Consider the following 27,385-nt stretch of genomic DNA (forward strand, 5'->3'; position numbering starts at 1 on the left):
CCTTAAATTCCTTACTGGGCAATCCAAGGGGGGCAGGAATATGGGGGGGGGCATGGATTCATGACCCCCCCAAAAAACAGGGCAAGATTGTGCCTCCTGTTTTAATTCTCTTTGTAGATACATTTAGACTACCTAGCCAGCGGGGTGGGGGGGGGTCACATTGCTGCCCCCCTCCTGGCGTGATACCGCCAGGACTGCGAGCGGCGTTCCGTTACCTTCGTTTAAGCCTTTTCTCCCGGCGCTTGGAGCTCTTTGTTTTGTTAGGTGTGTCGGTTCATATTCCCCACCCCCACCCCCCCGGCGACGTGAGCGCCGATTTTAACCAGCGTAGAAAATCTCGGGGGGACGGTTACGGGGACGCCTGATTGCTCTGGACTTTTAATCAAACTTCCCTCTAGCGCTGTTTGTGTGTGTGTGTGGGGGGGGGGGGTCTCGGTTGCTCCCCAGTTCCACCCACCCATGCCGGGGGGGGGGTGAATAACCGATTGTAAATGACCCCCCCCCCCCCCCCAGCTTCTATGATTTTTTTTTTTGTCTTAACTTGACTTCCCTGTGTGGAGGGAGAAATAACTGTACCTTTGGGAGGGAAATAAACGTTTTAGTAATTTTGATCAAGGTGCGTTTGTGTCTGTAAGCAGGGGGTGGGGTGGGCAAACCGAGTGGGTGCTAGAACCCAGGAGTCCTGGCCCACTAGACCCCCCCCCCCCGCTCTAACCACTAGCCCCTATGCCCCTCCCAGAGCTGGGGAGAGAACCCAGGAGTCCTGGCTCCCAGCCCCACCCCTAGCCCCCCAGACCCTACTCCCCTCCCAGAGCTGGGGAGAGAACCCAGGAGTCCTGGCTCCCAGCCCCCCTCCGCTCTAACCCACCAGCCCCCACTCCCCTCCCAGAGCTGGCGAGAGAACCCAGGTGTCCTGGCTCTCAGCGACCCCCTGTGTGTCAGGAATGAGTTCTGGGCTTATAGCCCTTCGTGCCTGCTCTTACTGCCTCAGTTTCCCCAGGGGTAACAACAGGAGCCTCCCCCTCCTGCCTTCTGCAGCAGGGCTGAAAGGGGCCTTGGACTGGAGCTGTCTCAGGCGGGCCAGGAATCGAACCCGGGACAACTGCTCGGAAGGCAGCGGCGCTCCCCACTATCCTGCGCCCGCAGGCTGGCAGGCGGTGGGCACCGGCCTGGCCAGGCACTGTGCAAGGAGCCGTTCCCCTCACCTGGCTGCGGGCAAAGCCCGAATCCCCGGGGGCGGGGGGGCGAGCCGGCTCCTGGCAGGGGTTGGATTTGAACCCCCTGTCCCCGGAGGGACCAGGGCTGTGCCTTAAACTGCTCGGCCTTGCTCCCATGGGGTCTGGCTTCATAGAAGGGGGATGTGTGGGGCTGAGAGAGTGTGCAGAGTGGGGGGCAGGGGAAAAGGCGGGGGGGTCGTTCCAGACACCAAAAAAATCTCAGGACTCCTGGGTTCTGTCCCTGGTTCTGGGAGGAGAGTGGGGGCTGGGTTAGAGGAGGAGGGGCTGGGAGCCAGGACTCCTGGGTTCTCTTCCCAGCTCAGGGAGGGGAGTGACGTTCAGTGGTTTGGGCAGGGGAGTGGTGAGCCAGGACAGAACCCAGGAGTCCTGGCTCCAGGAGGGGAGTGAGATTAGAGCCGGGGGGCTGGGAGCCAGGACTCCTGGGTTCTCTCCCCAGCTCTGGGAGGGGAGTGGGGTCCAGTGGTTAGAGTGGGGGGCAGGGCTCCTGGGTTCTGCCCCTAGTGCTGGGTGGGGAGTGGGTTGGACCTCGGACTCCTGGGTTTTGTGCCTACCTTGGAGGCTTTGGGGGAAGTGCCTGTCTTGTTGTGCCTCAGTTTCCCCCACTGGAAACTGAAACGGGGCTGGAGGCAGCGTTCGGGCAGGGCCTGGTTCCGGTCGAACTCTCTGGGATCCCCCACGTCCTTGAACCGGTCTTGGGGGGCAGGAAGAGACGATTCCCCACGGATTTCACCCCAACACACAGCCTGTTCTCCACCCAGCTGTGGGAGGGGAGTGGGGGGCTGGCGGGTGAGAGCAGCGAGGGCTGGGCGCCAGGACTCCTGGGTTCTCTCCCCGGCTCTGGGAGCGGACTGGGGGCTGCGTTCGGGCTAATCCTCTTCGTTAGCGTTGCTGCCTCCCACCCACCCCCCGGCTGTTTCACGGTCGTGTGGAAGGGGTTTGCCCCCTTGCCTCCGGCTCGACCACTTGGCCGCCTGGGGCCGAGCGAGACTTCGGTGCCTTGAGGGGAGCTGCTGCAGACCCCCCCCGTCTGTGCTTAAAGTGTAGCTGCGCCCCGCCCCAGAGGTGGCCGCATCTCGGGGCTGGCCGAGGGGTCCCTGGGGTCACCAGCCGCTCCGCCCCAGAGGTGGCCGCATCTCGGGGCTGGCCGAGGGGTCCCCGGGTCACCAGCCGCTCCGCCCCAGAGGTGGCTGCATCTCAGCGCCAGGACTCTGAGATAGCGCGCAGCTGCCCTGCCCCAGAGGTGGCTGCATCTCAGGGCTGGGCAAGGGGTCCCCGGGTCACCAGCTGCCCCCACCCCAGAGGTGGCCGCATCTCAGCGCCAGGCAAGGGTCCCTGGGTCACAACCAGCCGCCCTGCCCCAGAGGTGGCTGCATCTCAGGGCTGGGCAAGGGGTCCCCCGGGTCACAACCAGCCACCCCATCCCTGCCCCAGAGGTGCCCGCATCTCGGGGCCAGGGGAGGGGTCCCTGTGTCACCAGCCGCCCTGCCCCAGAGGTGGCTGCATCTCAGTGAGGGGTCCCTGTGTCACCAGCCGCCCTGCCCCAGAGGTGGCTGCATCTCAGTGAGGGGTCCCTGTGTCACCAGCTATGCCCCCCCCAGATGTGGCTGCATCTCGGGGCTGGGCGAGGGGTCACTGGCCGCCCCACCCCAGAGGTGGCTGCAGATTAGCTTTGCCCTGCTGTAGCAGGAAGCGGAGGCGAGATGGGTTTGTACCAGTGGGGGGTGTCTCCGCCCTGGGGGTACGCCGAGGTCTTCCGGGGGGGGGGGTGCGACATCTCCTCGAGATACTTGCCTCAATTTCCAACAGGTGGGCGAAGCCAGGCCAAGTTCAAATTTCGGACCATGTCCTGTTTACACCACTCCGGATCCTCCCCACTACTGGGTCTGGCCCAGGTTTACTGGGGACAGAATTGGTCACGCCTGGGTGGTTGTCTGGTTTCAGGTGTAATTTGGGGGGCGGAGCCGGAAGCCCAATCAGCCCCCCCCGCCAGGGGGACAGGCCGAGCGTGGCTGGTTTACACCGCAGGCAGGAAACCGGGCAGAAGCGGACGCGGCTCTGGATCCGGTGGCTTCGCACCTTTTAATCCGGTTTCAGGCTTTTTTGTGCCTTTTCCCACCCCATTGCCAGCCCCCGAGACGGGAGGCAGCCGCCTGTGGTAGCGTGGCCGAGCGGTCTAAGGCGCTGGATTTAGGCTCCAGTCTCTCCGGGGGCGTGGGTTCGAATCCCACCGCTGCCAGAAGAAGGGTTTTTTTGGGGGGGGGGGAAGGGTGCGTTTATAGCGCCACCCCCAACAGGAAGCACCCGCTTGGTTGGGGTGGGGGGGGAGCCAGTCTCTCCTTCCAGGGAAGGGATCTTAGCTCTGGTGGAGTAGCGGGGAGCGGAGCCGGCTTCCAACTTGTAGGGCCTGGTTCGATTCCCGGCCAAGACAAGTTGGCTTTTCACCGCCGATTATTTTAACCCCATAAAATCCTTTCCCCCCATGGCTCAATCCCGGCCCCTTGCTAGCCCAGCCCTGTGCCCCCTCACTCCTGACCTGCAGCCCCCTGGGCTCCCCCCCCATCTCTGCCGGTGCTCCTGACCCACAGCCCCCTGCCCCCCACAGCCCTGGGCTCCCCCACCCCCGCTCTGCCGGTGCCCCTCACTCCTGACCCGCAGCCCCCTGCCCCCCACAGCCCTGAGCTCCCCCCCCCAGCTCTGCCGGTGCCCCTCACTCCTGACCCGCAGCCCCCTGCCCCCCACAGCCCTGGGCTCCCCCCCCCCCAGCTCTGCCGGTGCCCCTCACTCCTGACCCGCAGCCCCCCGGATATGGCGGACTGAGGCCCTGTGGGGCGATTGTTCCGGGCAGGAGCCAAATTCTAGGAGGTCTCCGGCGGGAGGCATCCGGAGCGGACCCGGCCGAAGAGCCTCCCCCGGCCCCCCCGGGGGACGCCTGGCCAGAGGCCCTGGCCGCCAGATGTTGCGGGGGAGAGAAGTGGGGCGGGCGCTCGGTGCAGATGCAGGAGTCTCCGGGGGCTTGGCATGTAGGGGGCGGGGAGGTGGGGGGGTCAAGCAGCTGCCGAGCTGGGGCCGGATCTGGGTCCTGGAGCTGTTCCACGCACCGGCCACCAGGGGGCAACAGAGACCAGCTGGTGGGCTAGTGCAATGGGGGCTGGGAGCCAGGACTCCTGGGTTCTCTCCCCGGCTCTGGGAGGGGAGTGGGGGCTGGTGGTTAGAGCAGGGGGGCTGGGAGCCAGGACGCCTGGGTTCTCTCCCCCGCTCTGGGAGGGGAGTGGGGGCTGGTGGGTTAGAGCAGTGGGGCTGGGAGCCAGGACTCCTGGGTTCTCTCCCCGGCTCTGGGAGGGGAGTGGGGGCTGGTGGTTAGAGCAGGCAGAGATGGCTGGGAGCCAGGACTCCTGGGTTCTCTCCCCCGTTCTGGGAGGGGAGTGTGGGCTGGTGGTTAGAGCAGGGGGGGGCTGGGAGCCAGGACTCCTGGGTTCTCTCCCCCGTTCTGGGAGGGGAGTGTGGGCTGGTGGTTAGAGCAGGGGGGGGCTGGGAGCCAGGACTCCTGGGTTCTCTCCCCCGTTCTGGGAGGGGAGTGGGGGTGGGTTAGAGCAGGGGGGGCTGGGAGCCAGGACTCCTGGGTTCTCTCCCCGGTTCTGGGAGGGGAGTGGGGGGCTGGGTTAGGGGAATCGCCAGCCCCCTGCCACTGGCAGGATTTCGTTCTGGGGGCCAGGCCCGCACCGGAGTCCCCCGGCTGCTGTGTGTGTCGGGGGCAGAGCGACGCACCTGGGCCGGCTCCTCCGTCCGCTTGTTACACACACACTGACGCCTCGCTCGCACACCCAGAGACTCGCACACAGCGCCGCACTGCTGACTCCCACAGGCACACAGTGCAACGGACGCTGACACGCAGCCAGTCACGGAGACACCCTGTGTGATACACTCAGCCTTGCCCGCCCTGACCCACAGACAGCCCACACCTACGCACTCCCACACCGACACTTACTGTCACACACAGAGAGTGCTACACTGACGGACACACTCGGACACTGAGACACACTCACACACACAGACACGCCCCAACACACTCTCTCACGCACATGCACACTGAGCGACACACACTCGCTCTCCACGCAGAAACACACACACTCTCACACACACATTGACACTGACACACTCTCACACACAGAAACATTCACACACAGAGTGACCCACACACTCACACACAGACACACTCCAACACTCCAACACACACACAGAAACACATTCACACACGCCCACTGATTGATACACACACTCACACACAGAAACACACACACATTGACACTGACACACTCACACACACTCACACACTGACTTGCACACACAGTGACACAGACACAAACTGACACACACTCTGACACCTACACACACACTGACTCACACACTGAGACACACACACACGACTCACACACTGACACACACACCGACAGACTGACACAGACACAGACACACTGACTGACACACACTCACTCACACACACTGATTCCCACACACTGAGTGACACACTCACACACACTAACTCGCACACTTACACTGACACACTCTCACACACACACTGACTCGCACGCAGACACTGACTGACACACACACTCACACTAACACACACTCACACACACACTGACTGACATACACACACACACACTGACTGACACACTCTCACACACACTGACTCGCACGCAGACACTGACACTCACACACGCACTCACACACACACTCTGACTGACACACACAGTCACACGCACTGACTCGCACGCAGACACTGACTAACACACACACTGTCTGACACACTCACACACACACTGTCTGACACACACTCACACTCACACACTGACTGACACACACACACTGACTGACACACACACTCACACACACATTGACTGACACACTCACACACACTGACTGACACACTCACACACACTGACACTCACACTGACTGACACACGCACACGCACACACTGACTGACACACACTCACACACACTGACTGACACACACACTCACACTCACACACACTGACTGACACACACACTGACTCACACACACTCACACACACACTGACTGACACACTCACACACACTGACTGACACTCTCTCACACACACTGACACATGCACACGCACACACTGACTGACACACACTCACACACACTGAGTGACACACGCACACGCACACACTGACTGACACACACTGACTGACACACACACTCACACCCTGACACACACACTGACTGACACACGCACACGCACACACTGACTGACACACACTCACACACACACTGACTGACACACACTCACACTCACACACCCTGACTGACACTCTCACACTCACACATGCACACTCACACACACACACTGACTCGGACGCAGACACTGACTGACACACTCACACTCACACACACACTGACTGACACACTCTCACACACTCTCTCTCTCTCTCGGGCTCCCCACCCGGCCTGTTTCCTGTCACTCGCGCTCCGCGCTCCCGGCCCCCGCCCGGCCCCGCACGGACCCGCCCCGATGCCCCGGCCCGGCCCGGGCGGAGCGAGGGGCGGCGGGTCCATGGGGCGCAGGCGGCGGCGGGCGCGGGCCGGGCGGGCGCTGGGGCTGGCGGCGGGGGCCGCGCTCGGGCTGGCCGGGCTGGGGCTGGTGCTGGCGGCCTGGGCCTGGGCCCGGAGCACCCCGAGGGTGAGTGACCGGGACCCCCCCGCGCCCCCCGCCGGGGGACCCCCCCCGCGCCCCCCGCCGGGGACCTATAGCGGCCCCTCCCCGCGCCCCCAGCCTGGGACCCCCCAGCGGCCCCCCAGACGCTCCCCCCCCAGCGCCCCCCTCCCCGCGCCCCCAGCCACGGCCCCCCCGCAGCCTAGGGACCCCCCAGCGGCCCCCCGCGCCCCCAGCCTGGGACCCCCCAGCCAGGAACCCCTCTAGCGGCCCCCCCGCGCCCCCAGCCGGGGACCCCGCCAGCGGCCCCCCGCACTCCCAGCCGGGGATCCCCCAACCAGGAACCCCCCAGCGGCCCCCCAGCGCCCCCAGCCTGGGACCCCCCCAACCAGGAACCCCGCCAGCGTCCCCCCAGCGCCCCCAGACGGGGGCCCCCCAGCCAGGACCCCCCCAGCGGCCCCCCCAGCGCCCCCAGCCTGGGGACCCCCCCCAGCAGCCCCCGCGCCCCCAGCCGGGGACCCCGCCAGCGGCCCCCCAGCGCCCCCAGCCGGGGATCCCCCAACCAGGAACCCCCCCAGCGGCCCCCCAGCGCCCCCAGCCGGGGGCCCCCCAACCAGGACCCCCCCCAGCGGCCCCCCAGCGCCCCCAGCCGGGGGCCCCCCAACCAGGACCCCCCCCAGCGGCCCCCCAGCGCCCCCAGCCTGGGGACCCCCCCCAGCAGCCCCCGCGCCCCCAGCCGGGGACCCCCCCAGCAGCCCCCCGCGGCTCCAGAGGCTCCCCCAGCGCCCCCCAGCCTGGGACCCCCCGCCCCACCTGGCACCCCCAGCCTGGGACCCCCTAACGGCCCCCCAGACGCTCTCCCCCCGTGCCCCCTCCCCGCGCCCCCAGCCACTGCCCCCCCCAACCTGGGACCCCCAGCGGCCCTTCCCCACGCCCCCAGCCTGGGACCCCCGCCCCACCTGGCACTCCCAGTCTGGGACCCCCCCTAGCGGCCCCCCAGACGCTCCCCCCCGCGCCCCCTCCTTGCGCCCCCAGCCAGAGAACGCCCCTAGTAGCCCCCCCAGAGCTCCGCTCCTCCACCCCCCCCCCGAGCCCTTCCAGCGCCCTCCATGCCTCGAGCCCCCCCAGCACCCCCCGGGTTCCCCGCCCCCACGGGTTGAGTGCCTGGGACCCCCACGTTCGCCCCCCCCCCCGCCCCGCAGGCGCAGGGGGGAGGGGCTGGGCCCCAGGCCACGGGAGAGGGCGCCGGGAGGACGTGGTGGGGGAGGGGAAACCCACAGGGCTACCCCCCCACACACACACCGCAAAACAACCGCCCCCCCACTACACACACACACAGCACACGGCCCCCCCCACACACCACAAAACAACCGCCCCCCCCCCACACACACAGCACACAGCTACACAACCCCCCCACACCACAAAACAACCGCCCCCCCCACACAGCACACCACTACACAACTCCCCCAACACACACAGCCAAACAACTGCCCCCAGCTACACACACACACCGAGGCTACACAACCCCCCCCACACACCACAAAACAACCGCCCCCCCCACACACACACAGCACACAGCTACACAACCCCCCCACACCACAAAACAACCGCCCCCCCCACACACACACAGCACACAGCTACACAACCCCCCCACACCACAAAACAACCGCCCCCCCCACACAGCACACCACTACACAACTCCCCCAACACACACAGCCAAACAACTGCCCCCAGCTACACACACACACCGAGGCTACACAACCCCCCCCACACACCACAAAACAACCGCCCCCCCCACACACACACAGCACACAGCTACACAACCCCCCCACACCACAAAACAACCGCCCCCCCCACACAGCACACCACTACACAACTCCCCCAACACACACAGCCAAACAACTGCCCCCAGCTACACACACACACCGAGGCTACACAACCCCCCCCACACACCACAAAACAACCGCCCCCCCCACACACACACAGCACACAGCTACACAACCCCCCCACACCACAAAACAACCGCCCCCCCCACACAGCACACCACTACACAACTCCCCCAACACACACAGCCAAACAACTGCCCCCAGCTACACACACACACCGAGGCTACACAACCCCCCCACACACCACAAAACAGCCCCCCACCGCTACACACACCACAAAACAACTGCGCCCACTACACACACACACCACACCACTACACAACCGCCCCAACACACACAGCCAAACAACTGCCCCCCCGCTACACACACACACCCCACATGGCTCCCCCACACACACCGCAAAACAACCGCCCCCCGTTACACATACACACACCACACGGCTACACAACCCCCCCAACACACACCGCAAAACAACCGCCCCCCCACTACACACACCACACGGCTACACAACCCCCCCAACACACACCGCAAAACACACCCCCCGCTACACACACACCCCACATGGTTACACAACCCCCCAACACATGCAGCCAGACAACCGCCCCCCCCGCTACACAACCCCCACACACACCGCAAAACAACCACCCCCCCACCTCTACACACACACTCACCACACCACTATACAACCCCCCCCACGGCTACACACCGCCAAACAGCCACCACAGCGCTACACACACGACACAACCCCCCACACAACACCAATCACCCCCCACTGCTACACACACACCCCCCACACACCACTACACAACCCCCCCAGCTACACACACCACGCCGTTACACAACCCCCCCACAACCTCCCCCTCAACTGCCAAAGAACTGCCCCCCCCAGCTACACACACACAGCCTCCCCCCACGGCTACACAACCCTCCCCCTCACTGCCCAAGTACTGCCCCCGCCAAACCGCTACACACAGCCCCCCTCTTCCACAGCGGCACACACCCTGCTTTGCAAACACACCCTGCTACACACAGACAGTCCCCCACATGACTACACAGCCCCCGCACACACCCCCCCACCCCCCCGCTACACACCCACACGCACTGCTGGGCAAACAGACACCCCACCACATAGACACACTGCTCTGCAAACACCCAGCTACAAACACACACACGGCTACAGAATCCCCGCACACCGCCAAACAACAGCCCCCCCCCACACTACACCCCCCCCCCACAGCCCCCCCAGACAGCCGAACAAACGCTGCCCCCACACACCCAGCCCCACACCACTACACATAAAGCCCCCCCGCGGCTACACACACACAGTGTTCTGCAAGCCCCCCCAGCCACACATACACCCCGCTACAAACACCCCCCCACTCTGCAAACACACACCCAGCTACACTCTCACACTGTTCTGCATACACCAAGCGTGCACACACAGCCCGCGACACACACACACACACAGCCCGCGACACACACACACACACACAGCCCACGACACACACACAGCCCGCGACACACACACACACACAGCCCGCGACACACACACAGCCCGCGACACACACACACACACACAGCCCACGACACACACACGCAGCCCACAACACACACACACGCAGCCCGCGACACACACAGAGCCCGCAACACACACACACAGCCCACAACACACACGCAGCCCACGACACACACACAGCCCGTGACACACACACACGCACACACAGCCCACAACACACACACAGCCCGCGACACACACACACACACACAGCCCGCGACACACACACACACAGCCCGCGACACACACACAGCCCGCGACACACACACAGCCCACAACACAGACACACACACACACAGCCCGCAACACACACACACACACAGCCCGCGACACACACACACACACACACAGCCCACAACACACACACACACACAGCCCGCGACACACACACACAGCCCACAACACACACACACACACAGCCCGCGACACACACACAGCCCGTGACACACACACACAGCCCGCAACATACACACAGCCCGCGACACACACACACAGCCCACAACACACACACAGCCCGCGACACACACAGAGCCCGCGACACACACACACACACACAGCCCCCGACACACACAAACGCACACACAGCCCGCAACACACACACAGCCCGCCACACACACACACACACACACACAGGCCGCGACACACACACACGCAGCCCGCAACACACACACAGCCCGCGACACACACACACGCAGCCCGCGACACACACACAGCCCGCGACACACACACACACACACAGCCCGCGACACACACACACAGAGCCCGCAACACACACACAGCCCGCGACACACACACACACACACAGCCCGCGACACACACAGCCCGCAACACACACACACACGCAGCCCGCGACACACACACGCAGCCCGCAACACACACACACACAGAGCCCACAACACACACACACACACAGCCCACAACACACACAGCCCGCAACACACACACACACACAGAGCCCGCAACACACACACACACACAGCCCGCGACACACACAGCCCGCAACACACACACACACACAGAGCCCACAACACACACACACACACAGCCCGCGACACACACAGCCCACAACACACACACACACACAGAGCCCGTGACACACACACACACACAGAGCCCACAACACACACACACACACAGCCCGCGACACACACAGCCCACAACACACACACACACACAGAGCCCGTGACACACACACACACACAGAGCCCACAACACACACACACACAGCCCGCAACACACACACACACACACAGCCCGCGACACACACACACACGCACACAGAGCCCACAACACAAACACACAGCCCGCGATACACACACACACACACAGCCCGTGACACACACACACGCACACACAGCCCACGACACACACACACAGCCTGCAACACACACACAGCCCATGACACACACACAGCCCGCGACACACACACACACACACAGCCCCCGACACACACAAACGCACACACAGCCCGCAACACACACACAGCCCGCCACACACACACACACACACACAGCCCAAGACACACACACACAGCCCACAACACGCACACACACACAGCCCGCGACACATACACACAGCCCGCAACACACACACACACACACAGAGCCCGCAACACACACACACGCAGCCCGCGACACACACACACACACACACAGCCCGCAACACACACACAGCCCGCGACACACACACACACAGCCCGCGACACACACAGCCCGCAACACACACACACACAGCCCACAACACACACACACAGCCCACAACACACACACAGCCCGCAACACACACACACACACACAGCCCGTGACACACACACACAGCCCGCAACACACACACACACACACACAGCCCACAACATACACACAGAGCCCACAACACACACACACACACAGCCCGCAACACACACACACACACAGAGCCCTCAACACACACACACACAGCCCGCAACACACACACACACACACACAGCCCACAACATACACACAGAGCCCACAACACACACACACACAGAGCCCTCAACACACACACACACAGCCCGCAACACACAGCCCGCGACACACACACTTATTCTGCAAACACATAACACTCTAACATACAACACTGTCCAAACACACCCACACAAACCCACCTACACACACACAACCTTCCGTGCCTTGATCTGATCTGTGATCTCCCCCCGCACCCCCTGGCTGCAGCCGTGGGTGCTCCCAGCTCCAGATGGAAGGGTCTGGGTGTGTCCCCCCAACCCCACCCTGTGCCTCAGTTTCCCCGCGTGCTGGGTAGGGGGAGGCTGTTGCCTTTCTGGCCATGGGGACAGGGTGGGGTGGCAGCGGGTACACACTGAGATCCCCAGGGGACACTGCTCTGAATCTGGGCTGGGTTATAGGGCAATGGGGCCAGCCCCGCCTGCCAGGGGAGAGCGCCCCCCGCCAAGCCCCCCGCCCCGCTCCCTGCCCCCTAACTCCACCCTGGGGCCAGCCCCGCCTGCCAGGGGAGAGCGCCCCCTGCTGAGCCCCCTGCCCCGCTCCCTGCCCCCTAACTCCACCCTGGGGCCAGCCCCGCCTGCCAGGGGAGAGCGCCCCCTGCCAAGCCCCCCGCCTCGCTCCCTGCCCCCTAACTCCACCCTGGGGCCAGCCCCGCCTGCCAGGGGAGAGCGCCCCCTGCCAAGCCCCCCGCCTCGCTCCCTGCCCCCTAGCTCCACCCTGGGGCCAGCCCCGCCTGCCAGGGGAGAGCGCCCCCTGCCAAGCCCCCCGCCTCGCTCCCTGCCCCCTAACTCCACCCTGGGGCCAGCCCCGCCTGCCAGGGGAGAGCGCCCCCCGCCGAGCCCCCCGCCTCGCTCCCTGCCCCCTAACTCCACCCTGGGGCCAGCCCCGCCTGCCAGGGGAGAGCGCCCCCTGCCGAGCCCCCCGCCTCGCTCCCTGCCCCCTAACTCCACCCTGGGGCCAGCCCCGCCTGCCAGGGGAGAGCGCCCCCCGCCGAGCCCCCCGCCTCGCTCCCTGCCCCCTAACTCCACCCTGGGGCCAGCCCCGCCTGTCAGAGGAGAGCGCCCCATGCTGAGCCCCCTGCCCCGCCCCCTGCAGCGGAGGGGCTGCGGGTCGGGAGTGAGGGGCACCGGCAGAGCTGGGGGCTGCGGGTTGGGATTCGGGGGCTCAGGGGCGGAGCGCCCCCTCCTGGTGCTGTTGGTCCGACTCCATCTGTGTCTTTCTGTCGCCAGGAGCTGCCGGAGGACATGCCGGGCGCGCTGGAGCTGGTATGTCTGGGGCGCCGGTTTCCCCCCCACACACACATCCCGCCTGCCCCCCGCCACCCGCCCCACACCGGCTCCCTTCCCTCTGGGGTGGTTTTCTCCTTTCTCGGACACTCTCAGTCCTTTTCTCTCCCTTTTGCTTTTTCCTTCAGTCTTTCGGCTCCTTCTCTCTCTTCATTTCTCCCGCTCTTTTCCTTTCATCCTTGACTTATTCGCTCCTCCTTTCCTTCCCATCTTCCTCTCTCCGTCCTTCCTTCCGCTCATCCCTTCGCTCTCTGGTTTTCTCTCCCGTCTTCAGTTCCTCTTTGCCCTCAGCCCGGGTGGCGTTCCTTCTCCTCTCCCTGGACTTTCCTTCCTCCTTCTCCGCTTTCTGCCTTTCTCTCGTTCATCCCTTCAGCCGCTTTCCTCTCCTTCACTCCTTTGTCTGTTCAGTTCACATTCATCCCTTTCTCCCTCCTTCTCTTTCAGGATCCATTCCCTTGCTTTTCTTTTCTTCTTTGTTTTTCTGTTTCTTCCGTCACCCTTTTCATTCTGCTTTTTACGCCTCCTCTCGCCTCTTTTCGTTCTTCTTTCCACCGATTCTGTGGTTTGCTTTCCTCCATCATAGACTTTTTCGTTCTTCCTTTCTCTTCCGTCTTTCTTCTCTCGGTTTTCTCCGTTCCGCCTACATTCCTTCGCTCTTCCTTGCACTCAGTCTTTGTGCGTTCGCTCGTTTTGCTGTTTGCTCCTTTCTCGTTCATTCTTCTGCTTTTCTCCTTCCCTTCTTTCACTCATTCCTCCATTCGTCCCGCATTCAGCCTTTCCCCCCTCTCTTCACTTGGCCTTTTCTTTCCCATTCTCTTCTTCTTCCATTTCTTCACTTTCTCTTGGTTTTTGTCTTTCTTCCTTCCTCCATCTTTTCTTGCCATTACTTTCTTTCTTTCTTTCTTTCTCATTCATCCCCTTTTCTTTCTTTCTTTCTTTCTTTCTTTCTTTCTTTCTTTCTTTCTTTCTTTCACTCATTCTCTGGAGGGGCCCAGGACCCCAGAGGGAGGTGGGGGAGACTGGCTCATCCCCCCCCCGAGGGATCAGGGCCATGAACAGAGATGGGGTAACTTCCTAACCCCCTCTACTCCCTACTCAGAACTGGCTCCCAACCCCCAAGGCGGTGTATTATTTAGGAGGGGTGGGGTCCTGTGGTACAGAGATGGGGAGGTGAAGGGGGGGGCTGTGTGCGTGTGTGTGTCACTTAGACCCCCCCCATTAACCCCTTTCCTCACTGCACTGTCCCCCACCCAGCTGGCGCCCCCTGTTGGCCGCAACTCCCGGGGCTGGTTCCTGCAGCACCTGGACCAAGGGGACGCGCCACGGGAGAGGAGATCGGGTGAGTGAACCCCCAGTCACATCCCCAGCCCAGCACAGGTGGGCTGGGAGCCCGGACTCCTGGGTTCTCTCCCCGGCTCTGGGAGGAGGGTGGGGGTGAGTGGGTCAGAGCAAGGGTGGGTGGATTCTGCGGTTGTCTGCGTATGCATCTCCATGTAATGCTGCTCCCTAGCGGCAGCTCACCATATGGCGCCCATGTGTGTCATGAGACCCGTACAGCCAAAGCTGAGTGCGAATCTCCCTGCTTGTATTTGGCAGTGTCCAAGGGGAAGAAGCCTCGGGCCCGGAAACCTGCTGCTGCACACTATAAAGGTGAGAGAGACTTGGGACACATCCGATCAGGTTGGGATGGGGAGGTGGTGGATTTAAAAATAGATACATATTTGGAGGTTGCTTGTTGCTGGTTAAATCATCGTGACTCCATGCCCCCATCCTGCTCTAACCACCAGCCCCCCTCCCAGAGCCGGGGAGAGAACCCAGGAGTCCTGGCTCCCAGCCCCCCTGCTCTAACCCACCAGCCCCCACTCCCCTTCCAGAGCTGGGGAGAGAACCCAGGAGTCCCAGCTCCCAGCCCACCCTGCTCTAACTCACCAGCCCCCACTCCCCTCCCAGAGCCGGGGAGAGAACCCAGGAGTCCTGGCTCCCAGCCCCCCCAGTGTAATAATGACTCATGTCGGTCTCTGTTTCAGTGGGATTTCCAGAGAACCCAGCTGGGATCTACTCAGGTAATTCCAGGAGGGGCTGTGTGAAGGGGAGTTGGGGACTGGTGGGTTGTGGGTCAGAGCAGGGGGGGCTGGGAGCCAGGAGTCCTGGGTTCTCTCCCCAGCTCTGGGAGGGGAGTGGGGGGCTGGTGGGTTAGAGCAGGGGGGGCTGGGAGCCAGGACTCCTGGGTTCTCTTTTTGGCTCTGGGAGGGGAGTGGGGGGCTGGTGGGTCAGAGCAGGGGGGGCTGGGAGCCAGGAGTCCTGGGTTCTCTCCCCAGCTCTGGGAGGGGAGTGGGGGGCTGGTGGGTTAGAGCGGAGGGGGGCTGGGAGCCAGGAGTCCTGGGTTCTCTCCCCAGCTCTGGGAGGGGAGTGGGGGCTGGTGGTTAGAGTGGGGAAGGGTGGGGGTGCTGGGAGCTTTTGGTCTAGCTTGGCTTCCCCCACACTCTCTCTCCCGGCCGCCCTTTTAGGGGTGAGAGGCCTGGTACCCAGACAAACGTTCCCTCCCCGCTCTGGGGTGCCCTGCAGCTCCGAGGGGAGCCAGCAGGGGGCAGCCCTGTGCCCTGAGGATAACACATTTGGGGCGGCTTATGATAAACTAGGGGTGTGGGCAGAGAAGGTGGGAGTGGGGTTGGGGCAGCTCTCGGTCTTGAGGGTGGCGGGGGGGGAATCGAATGTGTAATACACCTCCCCCCCTCCCTTCTATGCCTCCCCCTCCCCCCCACGCCAGGGCCTGACGGGACCATCGAGGGCTGGGAGGAGACGCCACTCAATGCCACGAGCCCCTTGCGCTACAATTTGGCCAGCGGGGAGTTCGCCGTCCTCCGGAGGGGCCTCTACTACCTGTACTGCCAGGTGAGTGGCGGCCGGACGCCTGGGTTCTCTGGGGGGCGGGGGCTGGGAGCCAGGACTCCTGGGTTCTCTCCCCGGCTCTCGGAGGGGAGTGGGGGCTGGTGGGTTAGAGCAGGGGGGCTGGGAGCCAGGACTCCTGGGTTCTCTCCCCTGCTCTGGGAGGGGAGTGGGGGCTGGTGGTTAGAGCAGGGGGACCTGGGAGCCAGGACTCCTGGGTTCTCTCCCTGGCTGTGGGAGGGGAGTGGGGGCTGGTGGTTAGAGCAGGGCGGGCTGGGAGCCAGGACTCCTGGGTTCTCTCCCTGGCTCTGGGAGGGGAGTGGGGGCTGGCGGTTAGAGCCGGGGGGACTGGGAGCCAGGACTCCTGGGTTCTCTCCCCGGCTCTGGGAGGGGAATGGGGGCTGGTGGTTAGAGCCGGGGGGACTGGGAGCCAGGACTCCTGGGTTCTCTCCCCAGCTGTGGGAGGGGAGTGGGGGCTGGTGGTTAGAGCAGGGCGGGCTGGGAGCCAGGACTCCTGGGTTCTCTCCCCGGCTCTCGGAGGGGGAGTAGGGTCTGGTGGGTTAGAGCAGGGGGGGCTGGGAGCCAGGACTCCTGGGTTCTCTCCCCAGCTCTGGGAGGGGAGTGGGGGCTGGTGGGTTTCAGCAGGGGGGGCTGGGAGCCAGGATCCTGGCTTCTCTCCCCAGCTCTGGGAGGGGAGTGGGGGCTGGGAGCCAGGACTCCTGCGTTCTCTGCCCAGCTCTGGGAGGGGGGTGGGGGCTGGTGGGTTAGAGCAGAGGGGGCTGGGAGCAAGGACTCCTGGGTTCTCTGCCCAGCTCTGGGAGGGCAGTGGGGGCTGGGGGTTAGAGCAGGGGGGCTGGGAGCCAGGACTCCTGGGTTCTCTCCCCGGCTCTCGGAGGGGAGTGGGGTCTGGTGGGTTAGAGCAGGGGGGGCTGGGGCCCGAACTCCTGGGTTCTACTGCCCCCCCTCTGCTCTCGGCAGGTGCATTTCAACGAGGGCCGGACGGTGTACATGAAGCTGGACGTGGTGGTGGACGGGGTGCTGGCCCTGCGGTGCCTGGAGCAGTTCCCCCCGACCAGCGCCGGCCCCCAGGACCCCGAACTGCGCGTCTGCCAGGTCTCCGGGCTCCTGCTCCTCCAGCCGCCCTCCGCCCTGCGCATCCGCACCATCCCCGGCGTGAGGCTCAAGGCCGAGCACTACCTCACCTTCTTCGGGCTCTTCCAGGTGCACTGAGCCCGGGGGCGGCGGGGCAGGACTCCTGGGTTCCCCAGGAGAGCAGTGGTGTTGAGTGGCCAGAGCAGAGGGGGCTGGGAGCCAGGACTCCTGGGTTCTATCCCCGGCTCCAGAAGGGGAGTGCGGGCTGGTGGGATAGAGCGGGGGGGGGCTGGGAGCCAGGACTCCTGGGTTCTCTCCCCAGCTCTGGGAAGGAAGCAGGGTCCCGTGTTCTTGATCACACCAGTGGGCCCAGTTTGGCTCCCGGTTGCTTCGTATCGGATCCCAGTGGACCGCGCCCTCCTGCCCACCCCGTCCCCTCAGCTTCTCCTAGACCCCGGCGTCTTGCGGGGGGGGGGGGCAGTGCACACACCCCACGCAGCGATGTGTGGGCGGGGTTCTGATCCATGCCACTCCTCGCTTCTGGATGATGGCCAGTGCCTCCCCCTGAACCCTGGCGAGATCCCTGCCCATCCAGCCGGAGACCCCCCCCCAAATTCCTTTACTGCAGCTCCACTGTGGGGGTGGGGGTGTCATTAAAGTCTGGGTAGCCCCCCACAAGGTGAGGAGCCAGGACTCCTGGGTTCTGTCTCTGGCTCTGCGAGGGGAGTGGGGGCTGGTGGTTAGAGCAGCGGGGGCTGGGAGCCAGGACTCCTGGGTTCTCTCCCCGCCTCTGGGAGGGGAGTGGGGGCTGGTGGGTCAGAGCAGCAGGGGCAGGGAGCCAGGACTCCTGGGTTCTCTCCGAGGCTCTTCCTGTCCCCAACGCTCACGGCGGGATTAAAACACCCACTCCAGCCAAAGCCCTTCCCCCCCCCCCCCGCAGCAGGGGAAAGTGGCACGGGGGGCTGCAATGCCCCTTGCAGCCACCAGGGGGTGCACGGACATATCCTCCCCCTGGCTGGGGGCGCAGGGCCCCTGGCTGCCACCAGGGGGCGCACAGATGCCCTCGGCTGGCCGGCCTGCCCGCCTCGCCCGCCGCCCGACTGCCCGGGCGGCCAATAGCACACCAGGACCACTGCTGCCTGACAGGCTGTGCTGTGGGTGGGCGGGGCCTTGCGGCGGGCCAATGAACTCATCCCAGTGGCGGTGACGCCCGCCCATGGAGGGGACACACACACACACACACCCCGGTGGGGGGGGGTTGGGACACAGAGTATTTTATAGCAGAAATGGTTATTAAAAAGATAATTAAAATACCGTGGCCTCATCTGTGGTGAATCACTGGACCTGGGTTTTCTGGGAGGGAAGCAGGGGCTAGTGCTTAGAGCAGGGCGGTTGGCCTGGGAGCCAGGACTCCTGGGTTCTCTCCCCAGGTCTATATCAGGGCAGGGGTGTTTCGTGTAGAAGAAATGGATGATCTGACTCAGGTTTGTTCTTCGGTACCAACCCATTTATTTTACCACGAATGGCCAACACGGGCCCACTTCCCTGGCCATGGCGGAGACCGACGGCCACAGCTGGCTTCCTGGCTCAGAAATCCCCAGGCCCGCTTCTCTGGCTGGTCCTGTGCCCCAAGGAGCTCTGCCTCTTGACTTCCTCTCCGGGTGACTCTCCCCGCCTGCCTCCCTCGCTTTCTGTCTCTCACACGCGCGCAGACAGCGATGACCTGTCGCCCCTCAGCCCATGCCCTTAGCCATCACTCCCAGGGAAACCCCTCCGTCCGCAGGGCTTAGCACCTTGGGCGGTGGCTTTCCGCAGTTTCAGCTCTCGCTGCACTCATGGTGCACTTAGTTGCTCCTTCCGTTGAGCTGGATCAGTTAGCGCAGCCGGGGCCATCAGTCGAGCAAAACAGCTGAAAACAGCCATGAACTGGTTTGTCACAGGGTGCGAGAAGGGAGGCCGAGCCCCGGGCAGCTAGACTCATTACCAGCTGCCCAAATGGGTGGCTTATAAAGGCGGAGACGGGTGCCAGCAGACGGTGCCCAGAGGAAGCTAGGATCCATGGGAAGAGGCCACTGGGCCCAGAGAACCAGGTATGAGTTTTCTTTCAAAAGGCTTCGTGCGGAGCTTAATAGGCCAGAAGGAGAGGGAAAGGGGGCTTTGTTTTGGGGAAACTAAGGCAGGCCTCAATAGCATCCCACTAAGCCAGCAGCAGGTGCTATGGGTCAGGTGCCCCAGTGAACGCTGCTCATACATTGGCTCACATGATATCGTGAGGCGAAAGGGGGGGTTACACCTTTTATCCGTCTACCTCCACCCCCCGGCCAGCCCTCCTCAAGGACCCCTCCATCCATCCGCCCAGGGACATACACCTCCGAGCTCCCCAGGCCTCAGCTCCGCACCGCCTCTCTGTCCTGACCCGCAGGCTCCCCGCCCGCCCAGCCCCACCAGGGCCCCTCGATCCTGACCCGTGGGGTGAAGGCCACTAAGCCCCGGATCGATGGCTTTCCCAGAGCTGGCACCCGCGTGGGTGGCTGGGTCAGGTCTGCGGTAGCTTATCTTGTGTTCTCACTCACCAGAACAAACTGATTATCACACACTTCCATTCCTGAGAAAGCCCGAACGTGGGTAATCACAACCACCACCCCGCCCCAGAGGTGGCCGCATCTCAGCGCCGGGCGAGGGGTCCCTGTGTACCCAACCTGGCGAGTGCTTTAGGCTCGAAAGGCCCAGGGGAATATTGGTTGGGAGGGGGCTGCAGACAGATGCGGGGTAGGCAGTAGCCCAGTGCGGGCACAGCATGGGGGGGCTGGGAGCCAGGACTCCTGGGTTCTGTCTCTGGGAGGGGAGTGGGGGCTGGTGGTTAGAGCAGGGTGGCTGGGAGCCAGGACTTCTGGGTTCTCGCCCCGGATCTGGGAAGGGAGTGGGGACTGGTGGTTAAAGGAGGGTGGCTGGGAGCCAGGACTCCTCGGTTCTCTCCCCGGATCTGGGAGGGGAGTGGGGGCTGGTGGTTAGAGCAGGGTGGCTGGGAGCCAGGACTCCTGGGTTCTAGTCTCTTCGGGGGGCGGGGGCGGGCGGGGAGGTTTCCCAGCTGTTGCCAACACCCTGGGACCTCAGTGCATTCATCCTTCCTATGCAAATATGAATAATTTTTTTTTGGGGGGGGCATAGAAATCAGGGGGCGACTTTGAGTTTTGGAGGCCTGTGGCAAGAGGGGGGCCTGGACATTTGGGGATGGATTTGGGGGGGGTCCCTGGAAAATTCGGGGTGAGCTCAGAGGGGGCAGAAACTTGGGGGTGACCTCCACAGAGGGGTAAAGGTTGCGGGGAGAGATTTCAGGGGGCAGAGACTTGTGGGTGACCTCCCCACGGGAGGAAGGTTTTGGGGGCAGAGATTTGGGGGCAACTCAATTGAGGGATTTTAGGGGGGATTTCACAGGGTGGGGTAAAGATTCGGGGGGGGACCTCAGGGGAACCCACAGGGATCTGAAGTGGGGGCATCCCCCCACCCATTCGCCGTTGGGGGTCTAACGGTCCCTGCCAGCTGGCAGACGGATACAGCTGGCAAGGCCCCGGGCACCCGTCGGTTTCCTGCCCCACGCCCTCTTCCCCACGTCCCCTTACGCAAGAACCAGACGCCAGCACCCGCCACTAGCTGGCCACAGCCCGGGGCTCACCGGCTGCTCACCGGCCACCCCCTGGAACCTGCAAAGCACCCCCAGATCCCAGCTGCACCCCCCTTGGCCATCCCAGGCCTTGCTGACCCTGCCAGGGAGGGGCAGGTTTGGGGCAGGACTCCGGAGAGGTTGTGGGGTGGGTGGGCAGGGGGATTTGGGGGGGGGTGGCTTTGAGAACAGGCAGGGGGAGATTTTGGAGGTGTCCAGGCAGGAATTTTGGGGAGCAGCTAGCAAAGGGGAGGGGGGCTCTGGGAATGGGAGTTTGGGGGTTTTCGAGGAGGGATTTGAACAGGATTTGGGGGAGCAGCTAGGGAGGGGGAAGGGGGCTCTGGGAGTGCGATTTTTGGGGGTGTAGGGGAGTGATTTGTGGATGTGGCTAGGGAGGGAGTGAGGGGCTGTGGAAGGGGGATTTGGGGCCATCTGGGCAAGGATTTGGGGGAGCAGCTACCAAGGGGGGGCTCTGGGAGTGGGCTTGGGGGGATCAGGTGAGGGGGCAAAGTGCGGGGGAGGTGACTCTCCCCAGCCCTCATGGCCGGGGCCCCGGGGCACCAGCCACTGGGGGCGCTGTGGTTAGGGGGGGGCGCAGCCCTGGGGGTGCTAGCCTGTCTTACAGCCCTCATGGCCCAGCAGGCCCAGCTGGGAGCCCTGCGCCGGGAACTGGTCCAGCTCCGGGGGGAGCTGGTGGCCGCCAGGACGGGAGAGACCAGGCCCCCTGGAGAGACACAGGTGAGACCCCTCAACACTGATCCAAATGAGAGGGCAGTGAGGGTTAGTGGTTAGAGCAGGGGGGGGGCTGGGAGCCAGGACTCTTGGGTTCTCTCCCCGGCTCTGGGAGGGCAGTGGGGGCTGCGGGAGGGGGGGCTGGGAGCCAGGACTCCTGGGTTCTCTCGGCGGCCCTGGGAGGGGAGTGGGGGCTGCGAGAGGGGGGGCTGGGAGCCAGGACTCCTGGGTTCTCTCCCCGGCTTTGGGAGGGGAGGTGGGGGGTGAAACTTACCCGGGCTCTGCTCTGCTCTCCCTTCCCCCTTCTCCTCCATGGGGCAGCAGCCGGGGAAGACCCCCTGAAGGGTTAAAGATTAAGCGGCCCCCCCCCATCGGCGCGGCGGGGGGTAGGAGCGGGGCTGGGGGGAGCCGCAAACACAAACCCGGCACCGACCTTTAGCGCTCGGCGGGGAGGCGGAAACAACCCGCCTCCCTGGGAAAGCCCCGCAAGGCGGAAAGGAATGTAGAGAATCCCCCCCCCCCCAGCCCCCACTCCCCTCCCAGGGCCGCCGAGAGAACCCAGGAGTCCTGGCTCCCAGCCCCCCCTGCTCTAACCCACCAGCCCCCGCTCCCCTCCCAGGGCCGCCCAGAGAACCCAGGCGTCCTGGCTCCCAGCCCCCCCTGCTCTAACCCACCAGCCCCCACTCCCCTCCCAGAGCAGGGGAGAGAACCCAGGAGTCCTGGCTCCCAGCCCCCCCTGCTCTAACCCACCAGCCCCCACTCCCCTCCCAGAGCAGGGGAGAGAACCCAGGCGTCCTGGCTCCCAGCCCCCCTGGTTCTAACCCACCAGCCCCCACTCCCCTCCCAGGGCCCCCGAGAGAACCCAGGAGTCCGGGCTCCGGGCCCCACTCCCGGTAGGTTCTGTAACTCCGCAGGCAAGTCTGGATGATCTTTGAATGAACTTCACTTCCTGGGCGCCATGCAGCAACCCAATTAATCCTGCCTCCGGGAGGGGAGTGGGGGCTGGTTGTTAGAGCCGGGGGGTGGGGGGCTGGGAGCCAGGACTCCTGGGTTCTCTCCCCGGCTCCGGGAGGGGAGTGGGGGCTGGTGGGTTAGAGCAGGAGGGGCTGGGAGCCAGGACTCCTGGGTTCTCTCCCTGGCTGTGGGAGGGGAGTGGGGGCTGGTGGGTTAGAGCAGGAGGGGCTGGGAGCCAGGACTCCTGGGTTCTCTCCCGGCTGTGGGAGGGGAGTGGGGTCTAGTGGTTAGAGCGGGGGGGTGCTGTGAGTCCGGACGCCTGGGTTCTCTCCCGGCTCTGGGAGGGGAGTGGGGTTTGGTGCCAAGGGATTTTTTGCAGGGTTAACCCTCTCCTGTCTGCTCCCGGTTCAGGCGCCCAGGGAGCTGGAGTCCCCTCAGGCTGCGGGGGTCCAAGCCCCCCCAGTTTGGCGAAGGGGGAAAAGAGGGTCCGAGTGGAGCTCCAGGGAACGGGACCAGCGACAGCAACACAGTGAGTGGCTGGGGATGAAGCGAGAGTGACAAGTGGCTGCAGCTGTTAATGGTTGTCCCCCGGGCGGGGGGGGGGGTGAGGAATGGGGCCTGTCCCCTCTCTGTGTGTGTGCGTGGGATGTGGGGAACGGGACATTGAGAAGTGAAAGTAGAAAGTGACAAACTCAGCAGGGGAAAGGCCAGATGCGAATCTCAGCTCCCTCTGGGTCAATCCAGAGTCACTCCTGCTTACAAGGCAGTCAGGCCTAGATTCTGTTCCCAATTTTTGCCCCCAGGTCAGTTTCTGGTAAAGAGCTGTTGCCCCCGCGCCCCTCCTCCGCAGTGGATCACCAAATTGAGCTGGTGTCAGCGGTGGGATCGATCGCTGATTATCTCGATTAACCCACATGTATTTTGCCATGTGGCGTGAGATGCTCTGGGGTTGGCACCTGGGGTAGAGACTTCAGGCTCTGACCCATGGTGCAGGCAGCAGATCTGGGGCGATCAGACACGCCCTTAGGGTCACACCGCTTGGTGTGAGCAGTGGGATCCCAATGCCACTTGGTAGGGCTGTTTAAGTTCCCAGTGGATCCGGGCTCCAGCAGCCGTGGGGCAAAGGGGCGCAGGGGTGAGAGGAGGGGCAGGTTGTGGGGAGGGGAGCTGGCAAGTCACCGTCTCTGTCTCTCCACCTCACTCCTAGGGAAACGCTCGGTTCTCCACCTGGCCCCGAGCCATCGCTCCACCAACAGTGAGTTGTCCCCCCTACCCCATCCCACCATCCCCCTTCCCTGGGTGACCCATGCTGACCATCAGGACTCCTGGGTTCTCTCCCTGGCTCTGGGAAGCGAGTGGGGGCTGGTGAGTCAGAGCAGGGGGACTGGGAGCCAGGACTCCTGGGTTCTCTCCCCGGCTCTGGGAGGGCAGTGGGGGCTGGTGGGTCAAAGCGGGGGGGGCTGGGATCCAGGACTCCTGGGTTCTCTCCCCGGCTCTGGGAGGGGAGTGGGGGCTGGTGGGTCAGAGCAGGGGGACTGGGAGCCAGGACTCCTGAGTTCTCTCCCTGGCTCTGGGAGGGCAGTGGGGGCTGGTGGTTAGAGCGGGGGGGGGGGGGCTGGGAGCGCTAACAGCCCCCCATCTCCCCCACAGACGAGGGGGACATGACTGAGATCTGGTGGCAGCCTTTCCTGCAGCAGGGCCGGGCGCTGGACGTGACTGGCCCAGACGTCACCGTGAAGCAGACGGGACTGTACCTCGTCTACAGCCAGGTAAGGGCCAGTCCCCGCCCTGGGGCGGGGGAGCCGGCACCCCCTAGAGGGGACAGGCCCCTGCCCCATTCCCCGCCCCCCCTGAGCCAGGCAGGCCCCTGCCTGGGGCTGGGGGGAGCCGGCGCCCCCTAGGCCTGCCCCATTCCCTGCAACACCCGGCCCAATCCTCACCCCCTCTTCCCTGCTGCCTCCCAGGTGCTGTTCCACGACCCCACGTTCACCATGGGGCAGGTGCTGTGGCGGGCGTCGGCCGGGGGGCCGGGGCAGATCCTCCTGCGGTGTGTTCAGAGCATGCCCCGCGAGCCGGAGCAGGCCTATAACAGCTGCTACAGCGGAGGTGAGGGGGGGGGGATCCAGGAATTGGGGGGGGTGGGGATGTTGCAGCTAGTGGGGATGCAGGGGGGGAGACCACCCAGGGAGGAGGGATTTGCAGCCCCTGGGGGGGCAGTTAGAGGGAATGGGGGGGCTGTCCGGCAGAAGGAGGGGGATGGGCTCGCCGGGGCTCCCCCCAAGGATGATGCGCCCCCCCCCCAGGTGTTTTCCAGCTGCAGCGCGGGGACCAGCTGAGTCTCCGTGTGCCCCGGGCCAACGCGTCCCTCGACCTCAGCCCGCACGGGACCTTCCTGGGCCTGGTCCGCCTCTAGCAGGGCCGGCCACCCCCACTCCCCCAGGCGAGGATGGAACCCAGGCGTCCGGGGAGCTGCAGAGGGACCAGGCCGGAAAGGACCCAGGTGTCCGGCCAGAAGGGACCCAGGCATCCAGGGAGCTGCACAGAGACCAGGCCGGAAGGGGGCATCCGGGGAGCTGCAGAGGGACCAGGCCGGAAGGGACCCAGGCATCCGGGGAGCTGCAGAGGGACCAGGCCGGAAGGGACCCAGGCATCCGGGGAGCTGCAGAGGGACCAGGCCGGAAGGGACCCAGGCATCCGGGGAGCTGCAGAGGGACCAGGCCGGAAGGGACCCAGGCATCCGGGGAGCTGCAGAGGGACCAGGCCGGAAGGGACCCAGGCATCCGGGGAGCTGCAGAGGGACCAGGCTGGAAGGGACCCAGGCATCTGGGGAGGTGCAGAGGAGGGACCAGGCCGGAAGGGACCCAGGCATCTGGGGAGGTGCAGAGGAGGGACCAGGCCGGAAGGGACCCAGGAGTCCGGGAAGTCTGGAGCAATCCCAGGGCTGTGATTTTGGGGTACATCCTGGAAGGGTCTCACCACTGGGGAGGGTGCAGGACTCTGCCCCAGCCACAAGGGGGCACCCCCTGAGGACAGCCTGAAACAAACCAACCCCCCCCCCCCCGAAAAAACCGAAGGAAATTCCAGCCAAAAAACTTTGTGAAGGTCGTGAATGGGGCCCTCTGAACAAACATGCCCAGGAGCACAGTGGCTGGGAGCCCGGACGCCTGGGTTCTCTCTTCAGCTCTGAGTGGGATCTAGTGGCTTGGAGCAGGGGCGGGGGAGGAGTGGGGCTCAGAGCCAGGACTCCTGGGTTCTTGTTTGGCTTTGTAAGAAGTCCGAGGCTAGGCAGATGCCACACGGACACAGAGCAAATGGCCCCAGCCCAAACGACTCTGCCGGTCTGGAAGGAAGGGACCCAGGCGTCCAGGGAGTTGCTGAGGAACTCAGCTGGCCTGGGAGAAAGGGACCCAGGAGTCCAGGGAGCTCAGAGGGCCTCAGCCAGCATGGAAGGAAGGGACCCAAGCATCCGAGGAGCCGCAGAGGGCCTCGGCCGGGCTGGGAGAAAGGGACCCTGGCATCCGGGGAGCCGCAGTGGGGCGTTAGAGGACACCCCCTGTTTGTTACAGTCCCGGGTCGAAGCAGGGGGGTAGCGGGGGGCTGGGTTCTCCCGGGTGCTCTGCTGTGGGTTTCTTACCTGCTAATAAAGTATTCCACGCGCCAAAGTATTCCCAGACCCCCCTCTTCTCGGGAGCCCAGCGACGTGGGGGGGGGGGGGTGAGCCATGCAGGGAACCCCCTGGGTGCACAGGGCTCCCCCCACACCAGCAGGTCCCTCATAGATACCGTCTGGCTTTGTCCTGCCGTAGACCGGGCTGGGCCCCCCCCAGCCCCTGTGTCCCATTCCTGCCCCCCCCCCCGGCCAGGATCCCTGCCCGCCGGGCCTCCTCACCCCCGAGCTCCCCCCTCCAGCCTCCACTCCCCACTGGGCCCCTTCCCCCCCCCAGCTCCCCCCTCAGCCCCCCACCAGCCTCCCCTCCAACCCCCAGAACCCACCTCACAAGACACCCCCGGCCCCGCCCCACCCCCCCGACTCCTGCCAGGCCCCCCGGACAGGTCCCCATCATCCCTGGGGGGGGGGTTGATGCACCCAGAGGTTCCAACCCCCCCCCCCATGGCCTCCCTGGGGGGGGCACCTGGGTGCTGTCATGGGGGGGGAGGCCCGGGGCCGCGGGGGGCGAGCAGGTCACAGAATCCTAGAGGATCAGGGTTGGAAGGGCCCTCAGGAGGTGTCTAGTCCAACCCCCTGCTCAAAGCAGGACCGATCCCCAATTTTTGCCCCAGATCCCTAAATGGCCCCCTCCGGGATTGAACTCGCAACCCTGGGTTTAGCAGGCCAAAGCTCAAACCACTGAGCTATCCCTCCCGCTCAACATCTCGCGAGACGTGCGGAGGAGAGCGGCCAGGGGCTGAGATCTCGCGAGACGTGCGGAGGAGAGCG

At 64.5% G+C, this 27,385-nt stretch overlaps 1 protein-coding gene and 1 non-coding gene across 2 annotated transcripts; both read left to right on the plus strand.

Annotated features, from left to right (window-relative positions):
- Positions 1-3,392: 3,392 nt before the first annotated feature.
- On the plus strand, positions 3,393-3,474 carry TRNAL-UAG (transfer RNA leucine (anticodon UAG)). Its single transcript has one exon. It is a non-coding gene; the product is annotated as a tRNA-Leu (tRNA).
- A 3,005-nt stretch (positions 3,475-6,479) lies between these two features.
- LOC144929931 (uncharacterized) lies at positions 6,480-26,610 on the plus strand. The gene is made up of 14 exons (XM_078850812.1): positions 6,480-6,941; positions 13,567-13,602; positions 14,878-14,962; positions 15,220-15,273; positions 15,651-15,686; positions 16,391-16,515; positions 17,488-17,730; positions 19,542-19,691; positions 21,905-22,000; positions 23,360-23,477; positions 24,156-24,203; positions 24,599-24,717; positions 24,913-25,054; positions 25,252-26,610. Exons 1-14 carry the CDS (start codon positions 6,588-6,590, stop codon positions 25,359-25,361), a joined length of 1,716 nt encoding a protein of 571 aa, XP_078706938.1. The 5' UTR covers positions 6,480-6,587; the 3' UTR covers positions 25,362-26,610.
- The last annotated feature ends 775 nt before the right edge of the window (positions 26,611-27,385 follow it).

The sequence above is a fragment of the Lepidochelys kempii genome, chromosome 28 (genome assembly GCF_965140285.1).
Source record: "Lepidochelys kempii isolate rLepKem1 chromosome 28, rLepKem1.hap1, whole genome shotgun sequence".
Lineage (NCBI taxonomy): Eukaryota > Metazoa > Chordata > Testudines > Cheloniidae > Lepidochelys > Lepidochelys kempii.

Coding starts and splice junctions, on each gene's coding strand:
- LOC144929931 (XM_078850812.1), top strand. CDS start 6,588: ATGCACACTCACACACACACACTGACTCGGACGCAGACACTGACTGAC. Junction 19,692..21,904: donor CACTGGGCCCAGAGAACCAG/GTATGAGTTTTC, acceptor ATGGCCCAGCAG/GCCCAGCTGGGAGCCCTGCG. Junction 24,204..24,598: donor GAGCCATCGCTCCACCAACA/GTGAGTTGTCCC, acceptor TCTCCCCCACAG/ACGAGGGGGACATGACTGAG.